Here is a 12251-nt window from a genome sequence, read left to right as displayed (position 1 = left end):
TTTAAAATGCTGATTGCCACCACCAGCTAGATTAGTCCCCACTATTCAGTGCTGGGCTAAGTCTGGACACCAGCAATGAATGTCGGTGCTAAATTTGGTGGGGTTGGCTGCCGGTGCCTATGTGGGTCCCAGCTGATATTCAGCCAGGTCCCACATAAATGAGTTATATGAATTCCGGCTGAAACCTGCCTAACTAGTTTTTAAATTCTAAGAATCTCCGATCCCCCTCCCAGCCTCTCCGCCCCCAAAAGCCTCTCTCCTTCCTACCCCAGCCCACCAGACTCAAAGCCCACTTCCCCCTCCCAAGGCCTATCTGTATTCCTGGTGGTCCTAGTGGGGGTGTTGGGGAAAGGTACTACTTATTGTAGTAGTGCGAGGTCTTAGCAAGAGTTCATGACAGTCATTTGCAGATGGCAGATGCAAGGGGAAGAAGTGAGGGGACTGGTCTTCGCTTCTGTCCCCAACGCCTCCACTAGGACCACCAGGAATATGGGTAGATCCGGGGGAGCCTATCTAGACCTCAGGAGGAGCAAGAGGAGGGCTTTGAGTCTGGCAGGCTGGGGGTAGGAGGTAGGGGGCTATTTTGGAGGCCAGGAGGGAAATCAGCAGCACTTTGACATCCAAAATGGGTCCCGGCCGATATTTAGTGCTGGGGCCTGCACAGCTAAGTGGGTGAATTTTGGACAACTTTTAAGCTGTACTAAATTCACTCACATAGATATGTGGGTCCCGGCACTTAATATCGGCCAGGACCCACATAACCCCCAGCTTCTCCCTAACACTGCCCCCTGTACTGCCCCTGACCCACCCTCTTTTTGTTGGATGGTCTGTAGACATATTCAGCAACAGAAGTACCACTAAATATTTCCACTTAGGCGGTGATAAGAGATTTAATGGGGCCAGAGAGGCTCCTGTCCGTTTAAATCGCTTTGAATATCAGTCAGATAGTTCTTCAAATACAAATGTGATCTAATATTGTACATACATTTGTCTACTACTAGCAGTATACAACTCTAACACACTTATAACTCAGAAAATGTAAAATCACCTCTCATTTCTATTTACTGAACCAAAAGAATTTTTCATTTTTTATCTGTTCTGCTTGCCACACGTATCATCACTTAAAAGGTAAAATGTTTTATTTCACTTACCTAGATAAGCAGCAAGAGGTTCATTGTTTTCAGAATTGGCTTTAAATGTATCGTTTCGAGGGATAATAAATTTGTCAGTTTTCTGCATAACCACTGTTCCATTCCAATCATATGCACCAACTGCTCCAAGCATGATCCAGTCCTTGCAAATGAATGGACAAGATCATAATAATTTTGGTACTAGACAGCTCCAAACAGTAGTTTAGCATCAACCTAATTATAAACATACAGTCCATTCTGTCAAATCTGGAAAGATAAAATGACTACAAATTTTGATTCTTTAAATAAGAAATGCTCAGAGTCTGTAATCATGAATGTTATAGAAGCCAATAGCTGCATAGTTATACGCTAAAAATAAAAAGGCCCTCTTTTTTTCTCAAGATGTAACACATCCAATATAATCAACACAGAAAGAGTCATTCCTTTAACACTGATGGCATACATTAGAGTCTAAGAAATAGAGAGTTAGAACACAAAATAGGGGAAAAGGAACGGAAAGTTGGGGGCTGAGCCAATGGTGATCAGTGTTTCTTTAAAATCGCCACTGCTAGTAAAAACCCCCCAAAAAACTACAGATATTTACTACCAGTATCTGGATACCAGCCTGTGCTGAACATCTGGGAATCAATGCTGATCAACAGTGCCATCCAGTTAGCGGCAACATTCAAACCGCTACCGGATAGCTAATTGGATAAAGTTAGGCTAGTCTGGTTAGCGGTCTCAATATCACTGTTAAACAAATAACCTTCAACTACACGCAAGGACTGCCCTGACACTGTTGTTCATTCTTCTTTTTTTCCTGCTTTTTACGCTCACCTTTGATGCTAGAAGCAGCTTCCTTTACAGTACCCAGCTGTGGCTTTTAATCGCAGGATTTGAAATGTTGCTCTAGTATCATCTTTTCATCCCAAACTACAGCTGACAGAGCATTTTGATCCCTGAGGCACGCAGTCCTCTGCTGAAATATGGCCCCATGTCAAGTCTTTCATTTTGGGTGCTTTGTCAATTAAATAAAATATTGGTTGTTTTATGCCTTAATGCCGGAAATTCTTTGGTCCACATCCACCCCTACTCGCTTATCTAGGTGTCCCTCACGTGTGGGGGGGGAGGGGAGGGGCGCGGGGTACCTCCCTTTTTTTTTCTTTTCGTAGTTTGGTACTGTCTGGATAGTGCCAAGGCAGTCAGAGGAAATATTCAGCAGGACTATCCAGTCAGTGCCACTGAATATCCCATTCACTGGCGTTTCTGTGATTAGCAGCACCTGCTAACTGACACTTGTTTTTGAATATCAACTGGTTTTTGGCCTGCTATTTCTAATAAGGATCAAGGCAGCTTCCAGCATTTGTTTTTTCAATTTAAGTACAATAATTTAAAGTCTCAAATGCAGGAGGATATAGACCTGTCAAACAAGTGCGGGAGGATTGTGCCCGAGCGTATGCTCAGGCACAATCCTCCCGCACTTTTACCCTATGATAAGAGTGAATAGCATGCTTAAATTTGCATTCTATTATCTCTGATCATAGGGGCGGTAAAGCACCAAGCTGTTCCAGCACTATTTTTAGCTGTTTGGAACAGCGGGAGGCTTTCAATCATCCGCCCATTGGTGCAGATTTTATAAGAGCAATTCATCAAGCCAGGTTAGGGCCGCGGGAATTCATCAAGCCAGGTTAGGGAATTAACATGTGTTATTTGACCCTTAACGCTTACATGGGTACTAAGGCAACAGGAAACTGAGGCTGAGGTACTAAAATGTGATTTCTTTCTCTTTTTTTTGCCAATATATAAAAAAAAAAACTATGCAAAATTTATTTTTGTGAATGTTTCTCATGTTGGCCCCTTTTGCAAAAAAAATCACAAAATTGCCCCTTTCAACTAATACAGTTGCAAAGGGATTCCTGTTGCATGAAAAATATGCTGCTTTGACACTGTATCATGGAAAGCAGCTCAATAACACAAAATAGATCAATAACCAGGAAGTGAAAATGTATTCATTTGTTAGTTTTTATTTAAAAGGTAATTATGCCCAATTGACATCTACCATAGTTACCCTTCTCAGCCAGTTCCTGTAGCTAAGGGCCTTTTTACTAAGGGGTGTTAAGCCCTTAAAGGCCCTTTTACAAAGGTGCACTAGCATTTTTAGTGTGCACTAAAAATTAACATGCGCTAAACACTAAGACATCCATTATATTCCTATGGGCATCTTAGTGTTTAACGGTTCCACATCAGGAGTCAATGACCAGAATAGGATCTAGGTGTCATCGTTGACGATACGTTGAAACCCTCTGCTAAGTGTGTGGCGGAGGTGAAGAAAGCAAAATAGAATGTTAGATATTATTAGGAAAGGAATGGAAAACAAAAATGAGGCTGTTATAATGCCTTTGAATCGCTCCATGGTGCGACCGCACCTTGAATACTGTGTGCAATTCTGGGCACTATGTCTCAAAAAGGATATAGTGGAATTAGAAAAGGTACAGAGAAGGGCGAACAAAATGATAAAGGGGATGAAATGACTTCCCTATAAGGAAAGGCTGAAGTGGCTAGAGCTCTTCAGCTTAGAGAAAAGACAGCTGAAAGAAGATATGATAGAGATATATAAAATAATGAGTGGAGTGGAACGGGTGGAGGTGAATCGCTTGTTTACTCTTTCCAAAAACAACAGGACTAGGGGGCATGCAATGAATTTACAAAATAGTAAATTTAAAATAAATCAGAGAAAATATTTCTTCATTCAACATGTATTTAAACTCTGGAATTCATTGCCAGAGAATCTGGTAAAAGCAGTTAGTTTAGTGGGCTTTAAAAAAGGTTTGGATATCTTCCTAAAAGAAAAGTCCATAAGCCGTTATTAAGATGGACTTGAGAAAATCTACTGCTTATTTCTAGGATAAGCAGCATAAAATCTGCTTTACTGTTTTGGGATCTTGCCAGGTGGTTGTGACCTGGATTGGCCACTGTTGGAAACAGGATACTGAGCTTGATGGACCTTCAGTATGTCCCAGTAAGGCAATGCTTATGTTCTTATATTATGTACTAGTTTTCTCTGTGGCTTTATTGCATTGAGTAGCACCCTTCCTAGATAATCGCGTCTTGATTTCTTTCTAATTAACAGTTTCTGATTCTTCTCCTTTTAAAGATGTAGCTAATTAATATTTCCACACCAAGAGGGTAAGTCTGTAAAGAAGGTGTCAACACTTATTCACCAAATATGTGTATAAATGATTAGAACATTGGTATAGGGAGGTGGGGATGGGATTTGATATACTGCCTTTCTGTGGTTACAATCAAAGCGGTTTACTTATTATATACAGGTACTTATTTTGTACCAGGGGCAATGGAGGGTTAAGTGGCATGCCCAGAGTCACAAGAAGCTGCAGTGGGAATTGAACCCGTTCCTCAGGTTGTCAGGCCATTGCACTAACCATTAGTCCACTCCTCCAAACATATATGTTTGTACATACGAGCATAAATGTCAACATTCTGACAATGTGTTATTTTATAGAAAGGATTTAAATGTAATAGCACATAGCTGGAAGGTGGGCATACACAATGCCAGTGTGTGTGTGAAATGTGGGTGGACTGCACAGTTATATGGGTAAATTGTATGACACTATAACTTAGGCAAATGTTTCAGCAGTTTAGGCATAGGCACTTAAACCAGCTGTATGGCTGGCCTAGGTGCTAACACCTAAATTATAAAAACAGAGAAAAATGAAGCCAGATAAAGATCATATCGTCTATCCAGACTGTCCATCCATGCCATCTACTATCCCCCTTCCTCTCCCCTAACATCCTATGTACCTGTCTCAAGCCTTCTTGAATTCAGATATTGTTTTTATCTCCACCACCTCCACTGGGAGGCCGTTCCATGAATTCACCACTCTTTCTGTGAAGAAGTACTCCCTCAGATTACTTTATTCCCGTTCACCTTCAACCTATGACACCTCACTGCAGAACTTTCTTTCAATTGAAAGAGACTCACCTCCTGTGCATTTATGCCACATAGGTGTTTCTATCATATCTCCCCTCTCTCTCCTTTCTTCCAAAGGATAGGCACGACAGACAGATGCCAGAGGGTGGTGATTAATGGAGTTTGCTCGGATGAGGAAAAGGTGAGTAGTGGAGTGCCTCAGGGATCGGTGCTGGGACCGATTTTGATCAATATATTTCTGAGTGACATTGCTGAAGGGTTAGAAGGTAAAGTTTGCCTATTTGCGGATGATACTAAGATTTGTAACAGAGTGGACACTTGGGAGGGAGTGGAAAACATGAAAAAGGATCTGTGGAAGCTAGAAGAATGGTCTAAGGTTTGGCAATTAAAATTCAATGCGAAGAAATGCAAAGTGATGCACTTAGGGAGTAGAAATCCAGGGGAGATGTATGTGCTAGGCAGTGAGAGTCTGATAATGTACGGACGGGGAGAGGTATCTTGGGGTGATAGTATCTGAGGATTTGAAGGCGACAAAACAGTGTGACAAGGCAGTGGCCGTAGCTAGAAGGTTGCTAGGCTGTATAGAGAGAGGTGTGACCAGCAGAAGAAAGGAGGTGTTGATGCCCCTGTACAAATCGTTGGTGAGGCCCCACCTGGAGTATTGTGTTCAGTTTTGGAGGCCGTATCTTGCTAAGGATGTAAAAAGAATTGAAGCGGTGCAAAGAAAAGCTAAGAAAATGGTATGTGATTTGCGTTACAAGACGTATGAGGAGAGACTTGCTGACCTGAACATGTATACCCTGGAGGAAAGGAGAAACAGGGGTGATATGATACAGATGTTCAAATATTTGAAAGATATTAATCTGCAAACAAACCTTTTCCGGAGATGGGAAGGTGGTAGAACTAGAGGACATGAAATGAGATTGAAGGGGAGCAGACTAAAGAAAAATGTCAAGAAGTATTTTTTCACGGAGAGAGTGGTGGATGCTTGGAATGCGCGGTAACTGAATTCAAACATGCGTGGGACAAACATAAAGGAATCCTGTTCAGAAGGAATGGATCCTCAGAAGGTTAGCCAAGATTGGGTGGTGGAGCCGGTGGTGGGAGGCGGGGCTGGTGGTTGGGAGGCGGGTGGTCTGTGCCCTGAAAATGACAGATACAAATCAAGGTAAGGTATACACAAAAAGTAGCACATATGAGTTTATCTTGTTGGGCAGACTGGATGGACTGTGCAGGTCTTTTTCTGCCGTGATCTACTATGTTACTATATTTTACCTGTTACACTCATATTCCATAAATGAAAGTAGGCATTACAGGATAGTGCCTAAATATAGGTACACTGTTATAGACTTGCCCTCCAAGAGAATAATTTTATAATCTATTTTCATACGTGAAAGACAGATTACACACCAAAGAAAAAAGTACACACCGTGACAATATTGTGCATAGTTTGCAGGTAGGTCTCGTGACAGAGAAAGAGGATCCCAGTTCAAGGACAGGTAGGAGAGACGTCTGCCTGTCACAAAATCCCCAGAACACAAAGGGAAGCCTAGCCAAAACAAAAAGACTAGGAAACATAATGCTCTAGACTCTACAGCATGGGAGGAGTCCACATAATCCATGGGAAACAGTAAAAGGGAATGAAGTTTTTGCACACTGGAAAAGGAGGATGAGGAGGAGAAACGTTTTTCAGAACAGACCAAAGGAAAACATATGGGAAGTCCAATGGAACTAGAAGAGGGGCAATGCAAAGCATTCTTGGCCAATGGAAGACCCAGAAAGGGGGACCTAAATCAGGAAGCGTAGGCTAGGAAGTAGGGCTTTTAAGGGTCCTTTCCCCAGACTAAAGGCAGAAAGGAATGAACTTCCAAAAGTCTCTGAGACAGTTTGGGAGGCTGGAGAAGAAGAAGAAACTATGAATATCACTAAGTGGGTTAATCAGGAAGAAAAGTAGGTAGAACCTTATGATGTATAAAGTAAGGTTTTTTTGTTGTTGTTTGGTGACAATTTTGTAGGAAGGCCAGCTGGGGAGGCAACTGGCTGTGAGAGTGAGTGAGTGGTGGGTCTACCTCCCTTTTCCTTGCTCATGGCTCCCTGTGCAAAAAAAGGGTTTTGACAAAGAGAAGTTCTGACTGTGTAGGTTTTCTTTTTTTCTTTGGCCACTGGAAAGTTGCTGTTCTTCCCAATGAAAAAGTAATAATGTGGAAGTAAACAGTTAAGATAAGAGACTGGAGAGATACTTTTCTAGGTTTTTTTTTTTTTTTTTTTAAATCCTAAGGCACATGGATTGACTGTTGGCAGAGAGACATTACTGCATTTGCATACGCTGGGCACAGTGAGTAATTTGCACGTGACTTTCTTTCTAATAGAACCGTTCTGTTTACTAAAATATCAATTATCTACAAAGAGACTATGGAATTTTTGTTTTTGCGTGTGTGGATTCTAAAGATAACTCTGAGTGACTGACTTGAATTATGATAGATCTTTCTCTCTACCTCATAGGGTGAGAGAGACCTGAAACCCAGGGATTTATTGCTGATAGAGTTCACCCTGAACACTCTGTCCAGGAACAAACTGGACAAACTCCCTTTGGGCTCACAAAACCCTCAAATTTGGACTCCACACCTCCCTGGAGTGGCAATGTGTACAGAGTGAGGTTTGGAGGTATATGTGTAGATTATGGACATTTACCACTGCTCAAGAAGAGATAGGACTACCTGCACCTGTAAGGTAGGCACAGCCTCTATTACTTACAGATTTTATGAAACACATAGATGCCTATGTGTCACTATAAAATAACTCCTTTAGGCACATACGTGCCGTCTTAAAAAATTACCATCCAAATGCATAATTTTACACTGTTTGGCATTCAAGTTCAATCTTGAAGAAAAATTCATCCACAACTGTTTAAAAAAAACTAAACTTTTAAAAATATATTTAAAAGCAAAATCATGGTGTTGATATTTATACGATCAAGTTACCTGTGAATAGTGAGCACTAAAACCAGCTTGAGACATTTCCATTTCAAAAGAAGCTGCCTGCTTATCACTTGTGGCTGTAAAATAGAAAGTTAAATTTAGAACACCGAAATATTATGTAGATAGTATAACACAGTACTTTATACCATAGTATAGTATAAGAACATAAGTTCATATGTGACGTGGAGGGGCATTTTCAATAAGAAGTCTAAATCTGAACAGGAAAGAAGGTCATTTTCAACAAACAAAAACGTTTATCTTTTGCTTTTGAAAATACTGTCTGGAAAAACGTTTTGTGATTTGGACATTTTATTTTTTGGTCCGTTCTCAAACAAAAAACGTCCAAATGCAAAACGTCCAAAATAGGAGTGGAACAAAACAAACCGTCCAGGACTAAAACTTAGACATTTTGAGCTACACCTTATAATTAATAGCTGCAGTGGGAATTGAACCCACTTCCACAGGTTGGCAAGTGATATTTTTAATCATATTTTTTGGGGGTGTGAGGGGGTTAGTGACCACTGGGGGTGTAAGGAGAGGTCATCCCTGATTCCCTCCAGTGGTCATTTGGGGCACCTTTTTGTGTGGAGTAGAGGAGTAGCCTAGTGCTTACTGCAGTGGACTTTGATCCTGGGGTAGTGGGTTCAATTCCCACTGCAGCAATTTTTTATTGTTATGATCGTGGTCAGAACCCCTCTCAAACTTACCTTTTGCCTGGGGGTCAGCTTTTTAGCTAGCTTCTGTTCTGTTTTTCTGTCCTGTTTGAGCTAGCTCTCTCTCTCTCTGTGCCGGCTGCTGCCAGCATGGGGCTAATTGTCTCACTTCACTGCAGCTGTGGGTGTGGTCTGAGTTGCTCTACCTCTCCCTGGGTGTACTGGCTTCAAGAGCTTCTCGGTGCTGCATTGATGTGGGTTGGGCCTCTCGGGGTTTCAATGTGTTCTGCCTGGCTCTAGGGAGAGTGACATCATCTGGGAGGGCCTTGATAAGGAAGTGGTGTTCTTTCCTTCAGGGCCTTCGCAACGTTTGCTTCTGGCTACTTGCTTTAGGTCCAGGTTAGTTTAGTGCAGTGTGCACTTGTGACTTGTGTATTTGACTTCCCTGTTTTTCCCTTTTGCTACGGTGAGTAGCACTGCTGTTGGTGCAGTGCTGGAGTTTGGTGCTGGGAGCACCCTTGTTAGTAAGTGCTTAGGAAGCACCTTTTGTTGTTTGGGTATTTGGCTTTCCTGCCTGTTTCCTTGTGTCTTCCCCGCTTTTCCTCGTGACCTGTGTTTAGCTGCTGTAGCTTGGTGCTTAGGAAGCACCGGGGTGAGAACCCGTGTTTAGCTGCTGCAGCTTGCTGCTTAGGAAGCACCAGTGTTAGGTCTGGCATTTGTCTTCCCTTCCTTTTCCCTTGTGGCTTCCCTGCACTTCTGTTAGTGTAGGGCGTAGGGGCACCCCTGTTAGTTTCTGTTAGGAGCACTGCTGTTAGTGGAGGGCTTAGGAGCTTTTCTGTTGGTGCTGGGCTTAAGAACACTTTTGGTCACTTTAGGAGTTAGGTGCACTTCAGTTACAGCTTGTTCTAATCCTGGTCCCTGTGTCGTCCAGTAAGTCCTGCCGGCTATTCGAACCCAGGAGCTCAACTCCTGGGGGGCTTAGTAGCTAAGTGCAGGTGAAGCTGTGTGGACCAGTCCAGTGTGCTCCAGTCCAGTGTTCCAGTCCTGTGTCCTCCAGTCTGTGTGTTCCAGCTCGCTGGGCGGTGCCTGCAGTCCCTGCCGGTGTCGGTGTGCTTGCCCAGCGTTGGTTGGTGGGTTTTGCCTGCTGCTGTCGCTCCTCGTCAGCAGCCCAAGGGCTCACGTTTGCTCCAGAGCCCGGCCCCGCGGGCTCTGAACCTGAGAACCTGACATTTATAAAAATAGGTCTAGCTCAAAACGTGTAAGTTTTAGTCCTGGGCAATTTTTTTTGTTTTGTTCCATTATGGCTGAAAAACGTGCAAGTCTTAGGAACGCCCAAGTCCCGCCTTGAACACGCCACTGGCACACCCCCTTGAGATTTAGACGCACTTCTGACGGACTTCAGAGAAAAACGTCTAAAAAGAGGTTTCAAAAATACTGATTTGGATGTTTTTGTGAGAAAAACGTCCAAATGCAGACGTCACTTTTTGGACGTTTTTCTAATTTGAAAATGAGCCTGCTGCTGAATGAAAAGGTACCAGAAATTGGGATATGTGACTTATTTATACCAAAAGATAGAGGAATATCAACTGTATAATCCTGCAAATTTTCAGAATCAGGTTTGGATTAATTATGTCTAAAAATACTAAACTTTTATCAATAAAAAAGTAACTAACCCTAGAAGGAGGATGGAGGAGTGGCCTAGTGGTTAGGGTGGTGGACTTTGGTCCTGGGGAACTGAGGAACTGACTTTGATTCCCACTTCAGGCACAGGCAGCTCCTTGTGACTCTGGGCAAGTCACTTAACCCTCCATTGCCCCATGTAAGCCGCATTGAGCCTGCCATGAGTGGGAAAGTACGGGGTACAAATTTAACAAAAATAAAAAAATCACAAATCCCACCTCATGAACCTGCAGGTTTTAGGCTGTGAAACCAAAGCTGTGAAAAAAAATTACATAGTCCCATTCTACTGACCCTTTAGTAAACAAAACTTTCAAAAATGAAAGTTTCCCCTCCAAAGTTATTTGGAATACCACTTTTGGTACCTTTTTGCTGAGCGGGTCACATATGTATCTATAGCAGACTTTTTGGAGACCCAAAACGACCAAATCTCAATTTCATGGGCCCCATCTATTGCCTGCCCATGAGAACACCCATGTGAATAGCCCCCTTACAAATACACACTATGCTATTTGAGTTCTAAGGTGCTCAAATTACATTTTTGTGAAGAAGTATACCCTTACGGTAAGCACTTAAAATTTAGGCGCACGGGGGCCCTTTTACTAAGCTGTGTAAGGCTCTATGCGTGCCCAACATGTGCCAAAATGGAGCTACCGCCTGGCTACGATGTGACTCTTGCAGTCATTTCATTTTTGTCGCGCAGCCGAAAAATTATTTTTATTTTCGGACGCGTGCCAGGTGGCACTTGGCGCGTGTAGGTCAATACCGCCCGGTTACTGCGTGATACTTTACCGCTAGGTCAATGGATGGGACTAAGGTCGCAGACCCAAAATAGACGCTGGGAAAAGGTGACTACAGTAGCAAATCCAAATGTTGAGTATGGCTGATTTTTTTATGTCATGGGTTCATAAGTCCACAGTCTGTAAAAGTTACTTGTTTGAATTTCTGTAACTTTTTCAATTTTTTTTCACAGAAAAGGATGAGGTTGGAACTGTGGTATTACAAATTGTTTGCTGTAACAGAATTCATTAAAAATGATTTTTTTGTTTACAGAGACTCTAGTCACCTTTTCCCAGAGATGGTCACATAATGTATATTTTATTAATTTATTTTACATTAGTCAGTCAGCTAGCCAAACAGCCCAAGGCAATATACAGAAAATAATACAAGGCTTGTACTGATAGTCTATGAATACAGATGCAACTAATATAAGATACAGTGCAATCTCAGATGTAACATATATCTGAAATGTGTTTCCTTCCTTTTGTTTTTTCAGGTTGATGTGGGAAGCTGAGGCACAATCTGTCCATTACCCCATTTAGAAGGCTGCAGCCTTTTTTTTTTTTGTAATCAAGGGCAGGTTCTTCACTTTACAAAGCTGTCAGGGAAAGCCCTAACTGAAATGACTACAGATCAGTACACAGATCCCTATGTCTATTATAAAAAGGGGTGGAGATATGGTATGGTATGTGGCTAAGCTAAGACTCCTAATTAGGGAATCGGAGCCATCTGAAATGCTAGGCTTGCTGGTCAGACAAGGGAAAGTTGCAGAGGAATCTGAGAGGCACTAATCCCTTGATCCTTCTGAAAGACTTATGCTGAATGAGCATCTGTTTTAGAAAGATGAAATGTAAATTACTGTCCTCAGACTGAAGTTGGATTCAATACTACCAAAGAGCCTAACCTGCTAATGCTTAAAGTTTTTACGTGTGTGTCATTTGCATGTGTAAATTATACATACATATGCTATAAACAACTGTTTTAGATGGCTGCCATTTACACATGTAGATCTGCAGCATATACAGATTCCAAGAGGTTATATATTGTGCGTTTGGATTTGGTGGGCCACAGAAGTTTGCTTATA

General features: G+C 42.2%; 1 protein-coding gene across 1 annotated transcript in view; it reads right to left on the bottom strand.

Moving 5' to 3' along the window:
* The window catches only part of ITGA1 (integrin subunit alpha 1), a 409880-nt gene that overhangs the window by 139011 nt on the left and 258618 nt on the right, over positions 1-12251 (bottom strand). Inside the window, 2 exon segments of the mRNA XM_030193116.1 lie at positions 1152-1293; positions 8061-8134. Of these exon segments, the coding sequence (XP_030048976.1) occupies positions 1152-1293; positions 8061-8134 (216 nt within the window).

This window comes from Microcaecilia unicolor, chromosome 2 (assembly GCF_901765095.1).
Source record: "Microcaecilia unicolor chromosome 2, aMicUni1.1, whole genome shotgun sequence".
Classification (NCBI taxonomy): domain Eukaryota; kingdom Metazoa; phylum Chordata; class Amphibia; order Gymnophiona; family Siphonopidae; genus Microcaecilia; species Microcaecilia unicolor.
This window is presented reverse-complemented; position numbering and strand designations above follow the sequence as displayed.